Source organism: Chlamydomonas reinhardtii, chromosome 13 (assembly GCF_000002595.2).
Source record: "Chlamydomonas reinhardtii strain CC-503 cw92 mt+ chromosome 13, whole genome shotgun sequence".
Lineage (NCBI taxonomy): Eukaryota > Viridiplantae > Chlorophyta > Chlorophyceae > Chlamydomonadales > Chlamydomonadaceae > Chlamydomonas > Chlamydomonas reinhardtii.
This window is the reverse complement of record NC_057016.1, coordinates 3,139,708-3,155,813: the sequence shown is the minus strand read 5'-3', so window position 1 is coordinate 3,155,813 and position 16,106 is coordinate 3,139,708. Positions and strand designations below refer to the sequence as shown.

At 63.6% G+C, this 16,106-nt stretch overlaps 4 protein-coding genes across 4 annotated transcripts; 3 read left to right on the top strand and 1 right to left on the bottom strand.

The window, feature by feature from the left end:
- Positions 1-110: 110 nt before the first annotated feature.
- Positions 111-1,866, top strand: CHLRE_13g585200v5 (uncharacterized protein). The gene is made up of 4 exons (XM_001693797.3): positions 111-764; positions 907-1,058; positions 1,261-1,417; positions 1,507-1,866. The coding sequence occupies exons 1-4, from the start codon at positions 632-634 to the stop codon at positions 1,803-1,805; spliced, it is 741 nt and encodes a 246-aa protein (XP_001693849.2). The 5' UTR covers positions 111-631; the 3' UTR covers positions 1,806-1,866.
- A 254-nt stretch (positions 1,867-2,120) lies between these two features.
- Positions 2,121-4,678, top strand: CHLRE_13g585175v5 (uncharacterized protein). The gene is made up of 3 exons (XM_043069652.1): positions 2,121-2,341; positions 2,596-2,774; positions 3,039-4,678. Exons 1-3 carry the CDS (start codon positions 2,278-2,280, stop codon positions 3,063-3,065), a joined length of 270 nt encoding a protein of 89 aa, XP_042917627.1. The 5' UTR covers positions 2,121-2,277; the 3' UTR covers positions 3,066-4,678.
- Positions 4,679-5,676: 998 nt separating this feature from the next.
- Positions 5,677-7,941, bottom strand: CHLRE_13g585150v5 (uncharacterized protein). The gene has a single exon (XM_001693554.2). It carries the CDS (start codon positions 7,694-7,696, stop codon positions 6,959-6,961), a length of 738 nt encoding a protein of 245 aa, XP_001693606.1. The 5' UTR covers positions 7,697-7,941; the 3' UTR covers positions 5,677-6,958.
- Positions 7,942-8,108: 167 nt separating this feature from the next.
- On the top strand, positions 8,109-16,052 carry CHLRE_13g585100v5 (uncharacterized protein). Its single transcript, XM_043069651.1, has 12 exons — positions 8,109-8,402; positions 8,720-8,767; positions 9,179-9,232; positions 9,640-9,769; positions 10,241-10,396; positions 11,159-11,269; positions 11,801-11,928; positions 12,256-12,357; positions 12,833-13,013; positions 13,399-13,446; positions 13,778-14,237; positions 14,457-16,052. Exons 1-12 carry the CDS (start codon positions 8,235-8,237, stop codon positions 14,533-14,535), a joined length of 1,665 nt encoding a protein of 554 aa, XP_042917626.1. The 5' UTR covers positions 8,109-8,234; the 3' UTR covers positions 14,536-16,052.
- The last annotated feature ends 54 nt before the right edge of the window (positions 16,053-16,106 follow it).

Sequence of the window (16,106 nt, the reverse complement as noted above, 5' to 3'; positions counted from 1 at the left end):
AACTCAGAGAGACACATGGGGCCAGCCCCCATCGCCGGTGCACGATTCGGGCTTCCTCCCTCGCCAGTACACCGTTTGCCCCAATTTCAAACCCATGTAGGAGCTCCTTTGTCATAAATTACAGCGCATTTGGCGGGAGAGCTGGGGGTGCCCGGGGGAGACCGGGCGACGCGTGCGAAGCTGGACGGGAATCGTCAAATGGGTGCAAAGACCCGGGGTTGACCACTTGACCAGTGCACAGACCCCCAAGGGGCCCGTGACTTCGCAAATCCCTGTACAGCTTAAGTCAGTTCCACGCTGGAGTCTATTTGAATCCCTACAAAGGGCGAGCCATCGCGCTGAAAACCCAAGCGAGTTGAGACCCCTACGCCGTGTGGGGGACCGGACTGGGCGGAGAAAAGACTTGACCGCAGACATGCGTGCGCTACGAGCGACCTGACCAAAAGTGTGTACGACCCTTTCAATATATTATGCTTTCAATTCAGTTTGCCTTGGCCAGATTATCCCAACTGAAGTCACTGCTGCGCTTTATGATAACATTCTGACAGAACGCGGCGTTCACAACGTATCGGCGAACCATTCTTCCGGACAAACCTCGCTACCTCTGTCGTGCACTATCCCCACACTGAACATGCTGCGCTCCATCCTCAGCCGCGGTAACGCTGCCTCACAGCGGCCCGTCGTCGCTTGCGCGCGCCCCACCAAGGCCGCTGCCGTGCTTTCAGCGGCCAAGGCCATGCAGCATCAATCGGCTGCTGTACTCAGTGAGTACGATGCACTCCGGGCAAGGCAGGGCTGCGCAGCGGACGAGCAATCTTGCGTTTGCTCTACGCTTCTCTTCTTGTCTCGGCTTGCTGCAAACATGTTTTTGAACACGGTCCGCTGCTGGTTCACCGCCTTTAATAGGGCTCGGAGGGTCGGCACGCTCAGATGTGGCTGCTGCTGCTGCTGCTGCCGACCCCGACGGCGAGGCGGAGGAGATCGTTAAGATTCTTGCTGCGATTCCGCCCGAACACCGCATGCCCCTGTTCAAGCTTTTATGGAAGCTGAACGCGCAGGTGAGTTGCGTTGGAGGTCGTAGCCGCGGCCGGTACCGGTTCATAAATCCCAGATGGGCCCGGCACCCCGGCACCCGTGCCCGGCACCCCTGCCATCCCCAACTGTCTCGAACTGTTGTGCATTGGGGCTGCTCACATGCACAACCGCATTATTGCACGCGCTTGACACAATGACCCATGGTACCTACATCGCTCCTTTCAGTCCTTGGGTTTCTTATCTCGGATCACGGCCAAAGCCGACGAGCTGACGGCCATGGCCAAGGACAACGCGACAATGACCGAGCAGCTGTACACCACCAAACAACAGCTCCTGGTCGCGCTCTCCGCTGCAGGCGTCTTCAACGCCCGCTCCTTCCTGGGTGGGTCGACCGCGGCAGCGGGTCTGGTGGCGTGGGTCCAAGGGTGGGCTTTCCTGTTGACACGGTGCTTTCGTTGGGCACTGCCGCAGAGTACGTGGCCAACCAGTGGAGGAAGGAGCAGGCCGGCGGCTCGGCGAAGAAGCGCCAGGGCGTGTTCAAGGACGGGCTGCGCATGCGCCCGGACCTGGTGCTGTGCCTGCTGCGCGACGTGCCCAGCTGGGCGTCCGCCAGCATGACGGATGAGCAGAAGGGTGCGTGCGTTGGCGGAGGCCACTTGTATTGCGCTGCCAGCCACGCGCATGACAGCGATCCACAGGCCGCGGTTGCGTCTAACCGTGTGGTGTGGGGCTCTGTGGGCGCCTTGGCGTGCTTCTCGGTCTCAAGCTAACACACCTCTGCCCGCCTGTGGCTGCCACATGCTATCCATGCAACACACGCAGCACAGCTTCTCACCCCCACCGCCCGCCGCGCCGCCTGCTGCTGGGGCCGCCGTAGCCCCTTGCCATGGTGTTATCCCCACACGCCGCCGCCCTCATGAGTTGCCTGTGCCTCCGCGCCACCGTATGTCCGGCCTGCCCGTCCCTGCATCTGGGTGCCCCCTGTGCGTGTGGGGCGCCCAGGCTGGCCATGCCTGTGGAGAGCCGCACGCGGCGCGCGCACTGCTTAAACCCATCCACTCCCCGCTGACCACCCCCATGCACTCAGCCCCTTGCCCTTCGACCTGCCTTACACCCACTCGGCCGCTTTCGCCGCCTGGGCTTGCGTGTTGTGTTGTCTCTGTCCCTCTTCTCCTCCCGCCGACGTGCCTCGTCCGCTTCCTTTATTGTGCCCTGCCCTTTGCTCCTTTGCCCCTCTGATGCATGCCGCTCTCCGCCTGCCCGGCATTTCCTGCCTGGCGTCGGGGCTACTTTCCTGCTCGCCCAGGTAAGCCGGGTTATGTTTGAATGTCTGTGTGCGGCTGTGCTTCTTACGCGCCTCCAAGCCTATTAGACAACGGCACCACATGCCCTGCCTTTCCACGGGCCGATGCCCCTCCCAATCAGTATTCCTGACTTTGCATGCGTGGCCTCTACCGTTACCGTTACTGCGCCAGTATAGTTTGCTTGGTTCAGCTTGGGCTGGTACTCACACCCCAACCCACCCCTCCCCACCCCCATCGTTGCCTGGCTGCTTGACAGTGGAGAGCATGGCCGCGAACCTGGAGGCCATCATGGAGGACGCCAGCAACGACGTTCATTGGTTCAACACGGCGTCGGGGCTGATCCTGCACCGGGACGTGCACAACAGGCCCACGGTGGCAAGCCTGTCCTGCATTGCGAGGAGCATGGGTGTGCCCTGCCACATCAAGGAGGAGAAGGTGAGCAAACCTTGAGCCAATTGTACGTAGGCACACGTTTTACACATTTTGGATAGCGGCGCACCATGGGCCGCAAACAGCTCTGTGTTTGTTCCTGACTGGGGGTAAATGGTCCAAGCGCGATTGCGATCGCGATGCTGCAGTCAGTCAAGCAGCATCAAGCAGTGCAGCATATGCAGGGGTGCCGGGGTGTGTGCTCCTGCCTCGTGACATGGCGGCTGTATGTGAGCGTGCATGTGTGTATGTGTGGCTCCATGTATGCAGGAGGACAACGACGCCACCTCCGAGTGAATGGTTTGTTTGTGGCTCGGTGACTGTTCGAGGCCATGGTGATGCTGGGCACCCTTGTGTGCCGCCTGCGTCGGTGGCGCCACAGGTGGCGCAGCAGGCAGGCAGCTGTTGCCTCAACCACAGCACCCACAGCAGCCATGTTGATGGTTGGCTTTGCTAGGTTGAGATGCGCGGGGAGTGCACCGCCGAGTGGGGCATTAATTATCAATTGTGCGTACTGAGTTATGTAGAGGTTTAATGCTGTGGTGTGGCTTTTGAGCTGCGCCGCTGTCAAGCTGTTTGTGTGACGTGTTCTTTCATGTGTACCAAGGACGTGATGGCTCGCAGTCTTTTGTTCTACGTAAAAGACTGCTAGCCATCACATCCTTGGTACACATGAAAGAACCACGTCGTAAGAGTAAGTTCCCGAAGCCAAAACTGTATCGGCGTCAGTGAAGCATACAAGGACGAGGAAGCCCGTGTGGGTGCATGTACAGGACGCTCACGTGTCTAATCTCGGGTCGCGCCATGCACGGGGCGTGCGGGCAGTGGATCGACATCAAAATGGCGGTCTGGCAGTCCGACGGGACAGTTAACGCGCCAAGGCTAGCATTAAGAAGTGGGGCCTGAAGGAGGGGATTGACCTGTGCGACTGAGTGGCTGTGGTGTTGGTGACATGAGGCTCAGGGCCGGGGCCGGCGCGGGAAAATGCCTCTCTATGTGTAAGGTTTCTGGGATGGCCCTTACCGGCCCGTTTGGACGAGTGGTGCTTTGGCCCTTCGCCGCATGCAAATTTGGCACGCATCTGGTGTGACCGTACCATGGGTATGTTTGGAAATGTGATGGAGGTTGGGGGGAATCAAATGACATATGCAACCTGCATTCTGCGTCTGGCGGGGCCCATGGACCTCGATGTGCAACAACTGTCACGCGTGTATCATGTGGGCTGCAATTGCAATGCAGCTGGCGGCTGTCTGACGTTCGTGAAAGAGCGTGTGGATACAGGACTGTGTAGGTGCTGTGCGCACCTTGCTCATTGCTTCACCACTTCAGACGCGTGTGGAGTGTTTTTGGATCGGCAACTCGCCCTAGCTCAGGCGTGTTGGTGGGACGTGGAGTGACCTCGTTGCGCAAACATGAAGGCGGCAATGAGCGTGTGAGCGGTCAAGCGAAGCTCCTATGCGCCTCACGTGTGCGCCTGGAGGCTGGCGCCTGAGCTTGATGCGAGTTTCTTCCTCCGCCTACTTTTGCTCCGCCTGGCTGGTGTTGAGTGGATCCCGCGCGTTCACGAACTCCTGGTATGGGTGCAAGTGGAGGGAGCTTTTCACGGCTGAGAGCCTGAGAGACTTGCAGGGGCGCTCACTGTCAACGCGTCAACTGCAACCTGCAGCAACCCTGCAAGTGCGTGAAAGCGACATGCGCCATGGCTTCTGGCAACTGTTCTCCCCTGCTTTGTGGGAGTGCGGAGATTGTAACGCGAGCGGTGAGCACTCAATGTGCTTCAAGTCATGCGAATACCACGGGTTTGAGGCAACCTCTAGTGGCAACAGGTTGGTCGAATTCCTTCGGCCACGCACGGCATTTAGTTATGCAAGGACTGCCCCCAGTTTGGCATAGTGTAAAAGCTTGATTTGACAGTGTTTTGCTGTGAGGGTGCTCTGAGAGGGAAGCGGGGTCCTTCAGGGGGTTCTCTGGGGGACAGCCCACCACTCAGGTCTGCCCCATGCCTAATGCAGCACGAGAGGTTGCCGGTGACAAGTCAGGCAGCAGGGCCCTTGACAGCGGCAACCTATCTTTATTGGAGATTTGCGGCCAGCCCTCTGGAAGTAACATGGGGATGTGTCTGTAGCACGAAGCGCTAATGGTGGGTGTTGCAATGCCTCGAGTTCTTGTACACATACAAGCAGTGGGGCCTTCTTTACCCCCTCAGCAGAAACATGAAAACCCACGGAAGGCGAGAGACGAGCAGTCGCTGCGCAGGCACCTTCTGTCAGGTATCAACCTGATTTCAGTTTGCAACATGAACGTCAAAGCTGGCCAGGGGAACGTCACGCGACAACACCACAACCATACATACTGTGCCCAAGCCCTGGCGACAGGAATACATGTCCCGGATGGACCTGGTCCCACGGGCGCTCCGGCGTTCGACCAGCCATGCACTCCTGCTCTGCCGCTGCAAACTGTTTGCTGTCTGCTTGGGTTTTGGGCGTCAGCTGCACCCTATGGGACCTCGCCAACCTGCCTGAACCCTGTCCCATCACACACCCACGGGCGCACACCCAAGCTCGCGAAGGCCTACAGGCGCCCCCAACAAGGGGTGTCAGCTTTGTACACTGGAGAATGGGCTGTGCCCCTCATAGAGCAAGGGATGTGACGATGGGTACCGTCCCCTTGTGGAATGTTGCTGTCCGGTTCCCCAGGCCCCTGCCGGCCCCTCAACACGGTTCGCGGTCCAGCCGGTCAGTAACCCGCTGCGTTGCCCCTCCGGCCCCCACACTTGCTGGCTGTGCAGCTGCCTGATGACTGTGCGACTGGTCGAGGTGGTCGTGTGCTCCCCGACTGGCTATTCCGCCCCAGCCAACAGTGCCCATACCGGCATGACCTCCCAAATTCCCAAAACGGAGTTGCTCCAATCTTTCAATCGTCCTTCGCTTTACAGACCACCAGTCATCAACGGCATCCACGCGCCAACGGCCAGCACGCGCCAGCATGCAGCCCACGCATATGCTCGTGAGCTCATCGTCTGCCAGTCCTACCTCCCCTAGTCAGCTAGCCCTCACACAACCGCCCGTGTGCTGCACCGCTGCCAGCGCTCTGAGCAGCCCCAGCCTTACCAACTAACTACAGCATAGCGTGCCTGAAGGGCGTACGTTTTATGACAACCAGTGACTCTCTTGCTTCCTGCTCCCTTCGACCGGAGACATAATAGCGCCCAACTCGCCATGTAGATACATTGCACTTGCCGCACTAACCATCCCACAAACGAAAAGGGGCAGATGGCCCAAAAACAAACGACAGCAATAAAGCTCTTCGTGCTGTGAAGCATGCTACCCACCTACCGATTGCAACTGCCGCACCTGCTTCCAAGTCATAAGGAGGCGTGTTTGTGTGCACGATGTGTCATGCTAACCAATCCTCCCGGTCATGCCTCATCAGCGGCTGGCGGCGGCGCAAGGCGCGCTCGCAAAACGAACGCAGCGCACCCGCGCACAAACACTACCAGTCGCGTGCTGCACAGACACGAACACACGCAAACACCCACCCACTCAAGGTGACACCTCAGCCCAAGCCGGCGGCTTGCACGCTTGCAGTGTGGCAGCCGCTCAAGCAAACACCCCCGTCCGCCGGCATGCGACCATGCCGTGCCCAGTCCGGGCCCCGGCCTGCCCCGCAGTCATGAAGCGTGGCTGCAGCCAATCCCTGCAAAAACGCTCCCTGCTAGCAACAGGCACACACACGCCCAGGGCCCAACCTTCTGCACACGCTCTTCCCCAGCGTGTTCGCTCATCACCCGCTCCACCTGCCCGCCTGCGGCCCAGGAACGCACGCCAGAACCTCAACACGCCGCTCCTACCGCCGCTCCGGCTGTGGCCCCAGCAGCCGCTGCTGCTACAGCCGCTCCCCGCTGCAACCGCCGCCTCCGCCGCCGCCGCCGCAGCTCCAGCTGCATGTACAGCCGCTGCCTGCAGTACCGCGCCCGCACGTCGGCTGCGGGTGCCGGTGCCACCAGGCCACTGCCACCATGCCGCGGCCCTCGCCTCCGCCTCCGCCGGCTCCGCTGCCGCCAGGCTGCTACTGCGGCGCTCAACCCCTCATCTACCGCACGCTCCGACCACCGCCCCCATCGTCCACACCACCCGCCTCCCACCACGGCCTCCCCACACCGTATCCCACACCGCTGTCCGCTGCCGGCTTTACGCCATCGTGTCGATCAGGCTGGCGCGCAGGTCGTTGACGATGTTCATGGGCTGCGCGTCGCGCAGCTTGAACACCGACTCGATCACGCTCAGCTCGGTGGATGTCGTGTCTAACCCGCAGAACGCCGCCCAGTCGTTCGCTACTAGCCCGGCGCCGATGACGTCGGAGCCGCGGTTGATGGTTCCGGCCACGAGCGGGATCTGCAGCAGCGAGGACAGCTCATCCAGGTCCTCGATGGACGTCTTGGGGTGCACCAGGCCACCCTGGTTGGTCAGTGCCGCGTAGCTGCCGACCAGCACGTTGCCGGCGACAGTCTGGCGGAACACCTCCACGCCCAGCACATCCGCCACGATCTCCTCCGTCTCGCGGTCGATATCGGGGTGGATGAGCGCGACGTAGTCGTTGCACACGATGCAGTTGCCCAGCGCCGACAGCCGCTCGTCGATGCGCTGCACCACCACCTCATCCGGCAGGCAGTTGCGTATGTGCTGCAGCTCCTGGTCGGATGTGGTGTTTGGTAGCAGCAGGCCGTTCCGGTTGCCGACCGTGAGGCGTCCAACCAGGCGAGTGCCGGCGACCGACGTCTTAATGACGGGAATATGGTCGCTCAGCTCAGCCTCAAAGACGCTATAGAAGTTCTCCGCGCCGCCCAGAGCGCAAATGCAGTAAGCGTTCGTCAGCTTGGCGAAGACGCCAACGTCATTCGAGTTCTCAAACTGAGTTCTTGTCGCCATTGGATGTGTCGGTTAGGTAAGCCAAGCACAGAGGCAGGGTGTGAGCAGCAGCCTCCAAAGGCGCTCGGCGGCTTGGCGGCAAGAGGGCGGCCGTAAATTAGGATGAGGCAGAAAGTTTGATATAAATGTGCTTTGCAGCAACCAAGTGACTGGCGAAAAGGAGCTGCTGAGCCAAAGGGCTTGCCCGACGGTAGTTGTATCGCAGCCAAAAGCTGAAGCACAAGTTATGTCAGGTTGGAATAAACAAGGCGGAGTATTGCAGCTATTTATGAAAGGCCCTGTGCTGGGCCTCCCAGTAGATGGAGCGGGCTGCCATGGAGCGGAGCGGCACGGCTGGCAATCCCCTCTGTGACTGGGGTTCATGCCCCTGGCCTCTCCCACGGTTCCCCTACGCCTATGACTGTGTCCCCTTCATAGTTGCAGTATTCGTGTAATCGTTTGGCTACACAGCCAAAACACCTAGAACAATACACAAAGTTGGAGGCAACACCCATTTTCTCGGCACCTTTAATTACTTTCCGACTCTTACCAAGTCACCATGGCAGCTAAGATTAAGGAAGGACTGAGAGACATCAAGCAGGGTGTCCTTGAGAAACTCACCGGGCCTAAATATGCGGACAACCTGCTCGGAGAGAGCTTGCAGGATCAGCTGCGTAAGGCAACTGCGAAGGAGCTCGTCGGGCCTAACGAGGAGCTCAACTCCCAGGCGAGCCGGGCGGATGGGTCATCTGTGGGGGTTGGACTCCTGCGCGCTTTGCGCGTGTGTTGTTAGAGCATGCGAGAAGACGCTGCGGCGGTAGCAGTCATGTTCCACCACGCAACCGGCTTGCGGTAGAACCAGGGTTATGCGGACCTGCAGGAAGAAAGGCCACTCACCGATGACATGCCTTCTCCGCGAGTCGCTCCGTTGACGCCCTCCAGCAGCTTATGCCCCTGCCTCTCTTCGTTGTGCACCATAAGCGCATCGGTTATAACATGGGCTCTGCTGCGGCAACATGCGTTGCGCGCGGGTCTCGATTGCAGGTCGTCGACACCATCAACCAAGACATCGCAAACGGGAAGGACAGCAAGGTGCGTTTCACCGTCCCCGGCCACTCCAGGCGTCACATGTATATCTTGGGGGTCCTCTCTGGTCGCTGGGCGACTTTGAAACGAAGAAAAAAGCCCGCGCTGCGGTTGGTTGCGCGGTGCGCACCTCTCCTCCTGGCTCCGCCGTGAGCGCTGCAATCCCTGGGCTTGCCCCTGCAACAAAGCGAGGCGGGACGGTGTGTGACGGGATGGGACGGGGACCTTGCTCTAAGCAGCCCTAGCACGCCACAACGTCCTTGAAACCCCAATCCCGGACCCGCACGGGTGCACGTGCCTGCCTGCTCTCCGCTCCCGACCAAGAGTTCACAACGCCCACCTCCGGACCTCCCCCACGGCCGCCACCGAGTGTTCTCCACCATCCCCTCCCCCTCTGGCCCCCCGCTCCTCGCACAGGAGATTGTCTCGCTGCTGAAGAAGCGACTGCGCACCGACAACCCGCACAAGCAGGTGCGGCGGCGCAAACAGCTGCGGCTGCACGCCTGCCTGCAGCCCGCGTGTGCCCGCGTATGCCCGCGTGCGCCCGCGGGTGCCCGCGGGTGCCGCGCATGGCAGCTCTCCCTCCATTTCATACGCCCCCACACCCCCGATTGAGCGGCCGCGCCGACCCATCACATGGGTGATGAGGACGCGGGGCCACGGCGCCACGGGCCCGGCCGCACATACGCACGCACCGCCTGGGCCTCTGAACCCAGACCCTCGCCCAGCCTCCTCTGCCCGCACCCGCCCACGCCAACCTCGGCTTGCCCCTGCCCCAGCCCCTGCCCCTGCCTCAACCCGCCACTCCGTGCCCGACCCAGCAAGTCGCATCCCCTCCCCTCCCCTCCCCTCCCGCCCGCCCGCCCGCGCCCCTGCAGTGGCTGGCTGTTCAGCTGGTGGGTCGTGTGCTGCGGGACTGCTCGGCCGGCATCGGGCTGCACACGGAGGACGTGCTCCAGGAGGTGGCGCGGGCCATGGCGCGGCCAGCCAAGGCCGACAGCGATGCGGGTAGGAGGGGGAGGGGAAGGGGGAGGGGGGCGGGCGGGCTCCGGATTGGGTTTTACAAAGGGGGGCTTACACGGTGTGCCACAGGAGTTGCGGATGCGCGCGGACGGAGCAGAAGGTGGCCTCCCGCGACCCCAGCTCCGCATCTTCTCCCTGCCGCCCCTGTATTGGTCTGCCTTGCGCCGTGTGCCCATCTCTCACAGCACCCCAACCCTCTCCCCACCCCTCACCCCTCACCCACCCCTTTCCAACCCACCCCATCCCACCCCTTCGCTCCTCCCACCCCACCCCTTCGCTCCTCCCATCCCACCCCAACCCGACCCAACCCAACCCAACCCAACCCAACCCGACCCAACCCAACCCGACCCAACCCAACCCGACCCGCCCCTCCCCCCACCCCACCTCCGCCTCCCACCTCCGCCTCCCACCTCCGCCTCCCACCTCCGCCTCCCGCCTCCGCCTCACCCGCCTCAGGCCGCATCACGCGCCAGGCCGCCAAGGAGCTGCTGCGCTCCTTCGGCCGCGCTGGCGCCGGAGCCGTGCGCGCCGCCAACCGCTCGGTGGTTGAGGACGCGCGCACGCACAGCCGCAACGCCATGAACCTGCACGCCTCGGCGGGCGGCGCACCTGGTGGGTGGGTGGGTGGGTGTGGGTGTGGGTGGGTGGGTGGGTGGGTGGGTGGGTGGGTGTGGGTGTGGGTGGGTGGGTGGGTGGGTGGGGGTGTTCGGGAGGGATGTTGTAGATACCAGCCCAAACTATGCTGGGGGTGTGCGGGGGGTGGGGGGGAGGCTGGGGACTCAGGTGGGGGCGGGGGAGGCCAGGGGCGGCTCGGGGCTGGGGTGTGGCGTGGGCTTGTTTCCGCCAGCCCATGAGGAAGGGGAAGGGTGTGTGTGTCGGGAGGGGGTTGTAAGTACCAGCCCAACCTAAACCAAACCAAGCCAAACTGGAGGGTCACAGGCAGAGGCGATAGTTGCAAGCCGGGGCATGTAGCCCAGCCCGTGTGTGTAGTCGTGTGCGGCCCCTGACCCCAAGCTCCGTACGGCCCCGCCCCTCACTCACCATCTTTGCCACCACCTATGCAGCTACCCGGCATTGCCATGTGCCCGCTCCTCCTCTTCCCCCTCTCCCCCTCCCCGTCGCCACGCCTCCCGCCCCGCATCCCCAGCTTCTGCTCCCCTTCCCCCTCCTTCACTTCCGCCCCCCTCCCGCCCCCCTCCCGCTCCCCTCCCGCTCCCCTCCCGCTCCCCTCCCGCCCCCCGCTCCCCTCCCGCTCCCCTCCCGCCCCCCGCCCCCCTCCCGCCCCCCTCCCTCCCTCCGCCTCCCTGCCCCCCATTGCTCCTGGCTACGCCCTCTCGTCTTATTTAACATGCATGGAACCCCCCCCTCCCGCAGTCAACGCCGAGGCTGCCAGCCTGGTGGCTGAGGTGCAGATGCTGGTGGAGCAGGCCAACGCCAACACCGAGCTGCTCAGCGAGATGCTCATCACTGGAGACCAGGCCGCAGGTGCAGGCGGGAAGAGGGGCAGGGGAAGAGGGGGAGGGAAGAGGGGGAGGGGGACCAGGCCACAGGTACGGGCGGGAAGAGGGGCAGGGGGGAGCGAGAGGGGCAAGACGGGCAGGGGGAGGGGCAGGGGCAGGGGACGGGGCAGGGGCAGGGGCAGGGGACGGGGGAGGGGACGAGGGACCAGGCCGCAGGTACATGCGGGGCGCTTGGGGGAGAGAGGGGGGCAGGGGCATTGTAGATTCCAGCCCGAAACCAAGGGGGAGGGGGAGAGGGAGGGGGGTTGCAAGGTTGAAACATTGGGAAGGCGGCAGGGGGCAGGGGGCATGGGTTCCGTGCATGAGTGGTGAAGACGGGATTAAGAGGGGCAGGGGGCACGGCCTAGCGGAGCAGGGGGGGTAATGTTGGGGCGCTGCGGACAGGGCTGTGGATTCTTCGTCGGACAGGAGGAGCGGGTATGGATGGATAGTCGAGGGGGATACTCGAATGACACGTGGGTATGCACCGGAATGTGCTGTGTGTTGCGCTCTGCAGGCGCCTCCGGCCCTGCCGCTGCTGCCGGCGGCGCCAAGGACGAGTTCGAGAACGAGCTGACTCGGGAGCTGGTGACGGAGGTGCGCGAGCTGCGCGGCCTGTTCGACGCCTACCTGGAGCAGCTGCAGGTGCGGGGGGGTTGGGGGGGGGGGGAGGGGGCGGGCAAGGATGTTTGAAAAAGCGGTAGGGATGCACTGAAGACTGCAGACGAAGCCGGTACCTAATGAGCGGCCGTCCTGGGGGGAAGAGGCAAGGGGGGAAGGGAGACGGGGGAAGGGGAGGAATTGCGCCGGCGACAAGGGCAGGAAGGGGCGCAGAAGGTGCGTGTAGCACAGGACCGGTTGTTGAGGTTTCAGCACAAGACTCAAACTGCGGCATCTCCCCAGCCCCCACCTCACCCTTCCCCTCGTCTCCTCACCCCTCCTCACCTCGCCGCTGCCCCCCCCTCCCCGCAGGCCCTGATGAGCAGTGGCCAGGGCGGTCCGGACGTGGAGGCGGCGCTGATGCGCGCACTGGAGGCGGGCGACATGCTGGACGGAGCCCTGGCGCTGGCGCAGGTGTGGGAGGGGGGAGACGGCAGAGGGAAGGGGGAAGGCGGAGAGGGAAGGGGGAAGGAGGAGGGGAGGGTGAAGGGGGAGGGGACGGGGCGGCAGGAAGGTTACAGACACCTGGGGGGGGGGGGGCGGAGGGGGGTGCGAGGACTGATAAAACCCGGAGTGCGCTGCGCGACAGAGGTGGGGTTGGAGGGGGAGTGCGGGGCTTGGAGGGGCCAGAGGCGTGGGATGCGCGCAGTTGCAGGGGCAGGGGGAGCAGCGCGTGGGTGGGGCCGGTGGCGGCCGGCGACAGGTGGGCCGGCAACAGCGGGGGGAGATCTGGACCCAGCATGGCGTGGTGGGTGCCGTGTGTGCACAAACCCCAATCCATGCACCTCTTTTTTGCAACACATACACAATCACCCCATTATTCAGCCTAGCAACCCGCCGGCCCACCCACCAACCCGTCAATGCCCCCCCCCCCCACACACACACACAGGACGTCTCCACCAACCAGCGCGAGCTGGAGCAGCAGGCGGTGGCGGGCGGCGGCGCCAGCGGCGGCGGCGCAAACCCGGCGGCGGCGGCGGCGGCGGCGGTTGACCTGATCTCACTCGACGACTTCGCAATGCCGGCGCCGCCGCCCGTGCTGGCGACCGGCGGCGCAGGGGCGCCCCAGGGTGAGCGGTTGGCGGTTGGCGGCTGGCGGCTGTCTCTGTTGAGTTCAAGGGGCGGTGGCGGTTGGGTTGGTTGGGTTGGTTGGGCCGGGTTGGCGCCGCGAGGGCAGGTTCTGGCACTGCGCCGTGTGCCGGGCCCTGGGTCGGTCGGGCGCATGTGTGGATGGGGGTGCGGGTGCGGGTGCGCGTGCGGTGCGGGTGCGGGTGCTAGTGTTGGGGCCATGGGGGTGGAGGGTCACCGCGTCAGCACGCGTGAGGGCTGAGGTTGCAATGCCAGCGATGTAAGTTCGCTGCGGCTGCTTCCCGCTGACGGCGCCCCGCAGCCCCACGGCTCGCAAGTCGCAACTGCCTGACGCGTCTCCGCCGCCGCCGCCCGTGTCCCGTGCAGACCCCTTCGCAGCCCTGGCGGCGGGCGCGGCAGCCGCGGCGCCGCACGGTGAGCGCGAGAGCGGATGTTGAGGCGGATGGGGTTGTGGGCTGGTGACAGGCGGCGGCAGAAGCAGAGCAGAAACAGAGGGAATGGGGTTTGGCGGGTGGTGTTGGAAGCCAGTGACTCCTGATTGTGTCACCGCAGCAAGCCGATTTTAGCAGCGGCGGCATGTACAGTTACCTGCGCGCTGCGGCGCTCCCCTCCCATGCCAACCTGCTGCAAGTGCGCGCTGCACCCTGTCGTCAGCTGCCGCACTCCGGCACCGGCCGCACTCCGGCATCTGCCGCACTCCGGCACACCCTTTCCAACACCCCCAAAATCGTGCCGCGCCGCACAGACCCCTTCGCCGCCTCCAACATCACACCTGCGATGGCAGTCGGCTCGCCGCCCGCCGCCGCCGCCCCCGCGGCCGCCTACCAGCCCTACCCCGCCGCCGCACCCGCCGCATACCCTCCGTACGGGCAACCGGCGGCGCCAGCCCCGTACGGCGCCCAACCGCCCGCACCCTACGGCCAGCCGCCGCCGGCGGCGGCGGCGCAGCCGTACCCGGGGGCGCCGCCGCCTTACGGGCAGCCGGCGGCGGCGCCCGCCAACCCCAACAACCCATTCGCGGGAGCCGTACCGACGTACGGGTCAGTGGCGGCGCCGCCAGCTGGGTCGGCGGGCGTGTCGGCGGCGCCCAGCAACAACCCCTTCTCAGCGGCGCCGTCAGTGACGAGCGGCGGCGGCGCTGCGCCGCCGGCGGCTGCTGCGGGTCTGACGGGCGGCAGCGGGACATCGTCGGTGGACGCGGAGTGGTGAGAAGCAGTCTGCTTGCTGTTCTTTGTGCGCGTGTTCAGGGGAGACAAAACGAAGCGCGTACACTTGTGTGCGTGTGTATACGTGTGTGCGTTTCTTATGTGAATGTGTCCAACATACGTCCATGTTGCGTGCGTGTTCCACGGACTGCCGCACCTCCTGTTGCTCCGACGTCGTCTCAATCTCCACTCTTTGCCCCTCCCTCCTGGGCCTGACAGGGCCATGTTCTTCGCGGGGCGGACTGGAGCCTCCGGCGCGCCGCCGCAGCAGCAGCAGCCGGCCGGCGGCGCACACTGAGACGCGTGTGCATGGCCCGTGCGGTATGCGCCGAGCTAACAGAACGCGCCGAGCTAAGCTTGTCAGGGGCAGGCTGCCCGCATCAGGGGACAGCCCGCATCGGCAGCAGGGCGAGCAACAATTTTCCTTTGCATGGAATGTGAAGAAGTTGAGATTGCGGTTTGCGGTTTGTCGTTGTGGGGCGGCGGCGTGTCATGACTGTAGTTGTTGTCGTCGCTTGTCACCAATATGGCGGCGGTGTGTGGCAATGTTGTAATTGGGTTGAGGCGCAATCCCGGACGTCATGCTTCCCAGTGCCGTATCCGTGGGGCGGGGGGCGGTATCTGTAAGACTGCAAAAGCTACCGGATGTCCCGAGGGCAGTTTCATAGGCTATTTGTAAGACTGCAAAAGCTACCGGATGTCCCGAGGGCAGTTTCATAGGCTTACACCCTCCCCCACTTGATTGGGACCCGTCCTCGGGGCCAACACGACGTCGGGTTCTCCGCGGGCGTGCGGCCCTCAGGGCCTAGTTCGGGTGGACGGCCCGCTTCAACTCTTTCGTTTTCGGGAACCCGCTAATGCACGTTCCTGCGTCAAGCGTCAGGATCGATCCAGTGACCTGCCCCGTGGTAACATATCCCGTGGTCGCACCCGTGGTAACAATAGGTCGTGCTGGTTCGGTCTCGATACCATTTGTAAGACTGCAAAAGCTACCGGATGTCCCGAGGGCAGTTTCATAGGCTTACAGTATCCATGAGGCGGCGGCGCGTGCGTGGGGCGCCTGTGTGTGAAGGCAGTTGCGGGGTTGTCCTTTCTCTGTTTATGTGTACGGTACAGTTTTAGCGCGAGTGTGGGGACTTACTGATCGCATAGACCTTCGGCACACCACCTTCGCACACAATGGAAACAGAACATGACTCGGGGATGCATGGCAGGGACCACATACGCTTTATGGCCTGTCTGTGTGCCAGCAGGTGGGGCAGGAGAAGAGGCTGCAAGGCAGGTGTTGGGCACTGGCGAGGTGGCCGCATGTGTGTGCGGAGTTGAAGATTGGGTTTTTTGGCGGCGTGCCGTGCGCCGGCACGCAAGTCTTCTGGGGCTGTGCAGGGGCGGGATGGTCTGCGGCAGGTTGGGGCAGCATGCGCGACTTATTGTGTGTGTGGGGGGGCATGAGTTGGATGATTTGGGCAACCGAGTGAAGGGGTGGGAGAAGGGCCTTCCTCGGTTGTGTGCGCAACGCGGCCCGAGCATGGGTTGGGCGTGGCCGTTCCTTTGGTGGAAGGAGTCCATGGAAGCAAGGCTTGGCGCCGAAGCCGCTGTGTGTGTGACTGTTGGCGATGGTGGGAGGCGTGGTGGGGGGCGCGGAAGTACGTGCACACCCGGCGCGACGGGTAAATGGGCCACACGTTACCGGAGGTGCCCCGCTACTGCTACTGCTACTGTCGGGGAGGTCTGGTCGCACGGGTCCGTGCCAATTAGCTTCGTTTGACCGCTTGATCGACTGACTGAGCTTCGTTGCTGTAAACGAGGCAGTGTGTCTGGTATCGATGTGCGCGGGAGTCCCTCACGAGAACGAACTTGGTAACGCCA

What these genes read in the sequence shown, in the direction of transcription:
- CHLRE_13g585200v5 (XM_001693797.3), top strand. Translation starts at nt 632, where the DNA reads ATGCTGCGCTCCATCCTCAGCCGCGGTAACGCTGCCTCACAGCGGCCC. An exon ending in TCAATCGGCTGCTGTACTCA is followed by an intron (nt 765 to 906) that starts GTGAGTACGATG and finishes CGCCTTTAATAG; the next exon opens with GGCTCGGAGGGTCGGCACGC. An exon ending in TATGGAAGCTGAACGCGCAG is followed by an intron (nt 1,059 to 1,260) that starts GTGAGTTGCGTT and finishes CGCTCCTTTCAG; the next exon opens with TCCTTGGGTTTCTTATCTCG.
- CHLRE_13g585175v5 (XM_043069652.1), top strand. Translation starts at nt 2,278, where the DNA reads ATGCCGCTCTCCGCCTGCCCGGCATTTCCTGCCTGGCGTCGGGGCTAC. An exon ending in CTACTTTCCTGCTCGCCCAG is followed by an intron (nt 2,342 to 2,595) that starts GTAAGCCGGGTT and finishes GCTGCTTGACAG; the next exon opens with TGGAGAGCATGGCCGCGAAC. An exon ending in GCCACATCAAGGAGGAGAAG is followed by an intron (nt 2,775 to 3,038) that starts GTGAGCAAACCT and finishes CCATGTATGCAG; the next exon opens with GAGGACAACGACGCCACCTC.
- CHLRE_13g585150v5 (XM_001693554.2), bottom strand. Translation starts at nt 7,696, where the DNA reads ATGGCGACAAGAACTCAGTTTGAGAACTCGAATGACGTTGGCGTCTTC.
- CHLRE_13g585100v5 (XM_043069651.1), top strand. Translation starts at nt 8,235, where the DNA reads ATGGCAGCTAAGATTAAGGAAGGACTGAGAGACATCAAGCAGGGTGTC. An exon ending in CTCGGCGGGCGGCGCACCTG is followed by an intron (nt 10,397 to 11,158) that starts GTGGGTGGGTGG and finishes CCCCTCCCGCAG; the next exon opens with TCAACGCCGAGGCTGCCAGC. An exon ending in CCTACCTGGAGCAGCTGCAG is followed by an intron (nt 11,929 to 12,255) that starts GTGCGGGGGGGT and finishes CCCTCCCCGCAG; the next exon opens with GCCCTGATGAGCAGTGGCCA.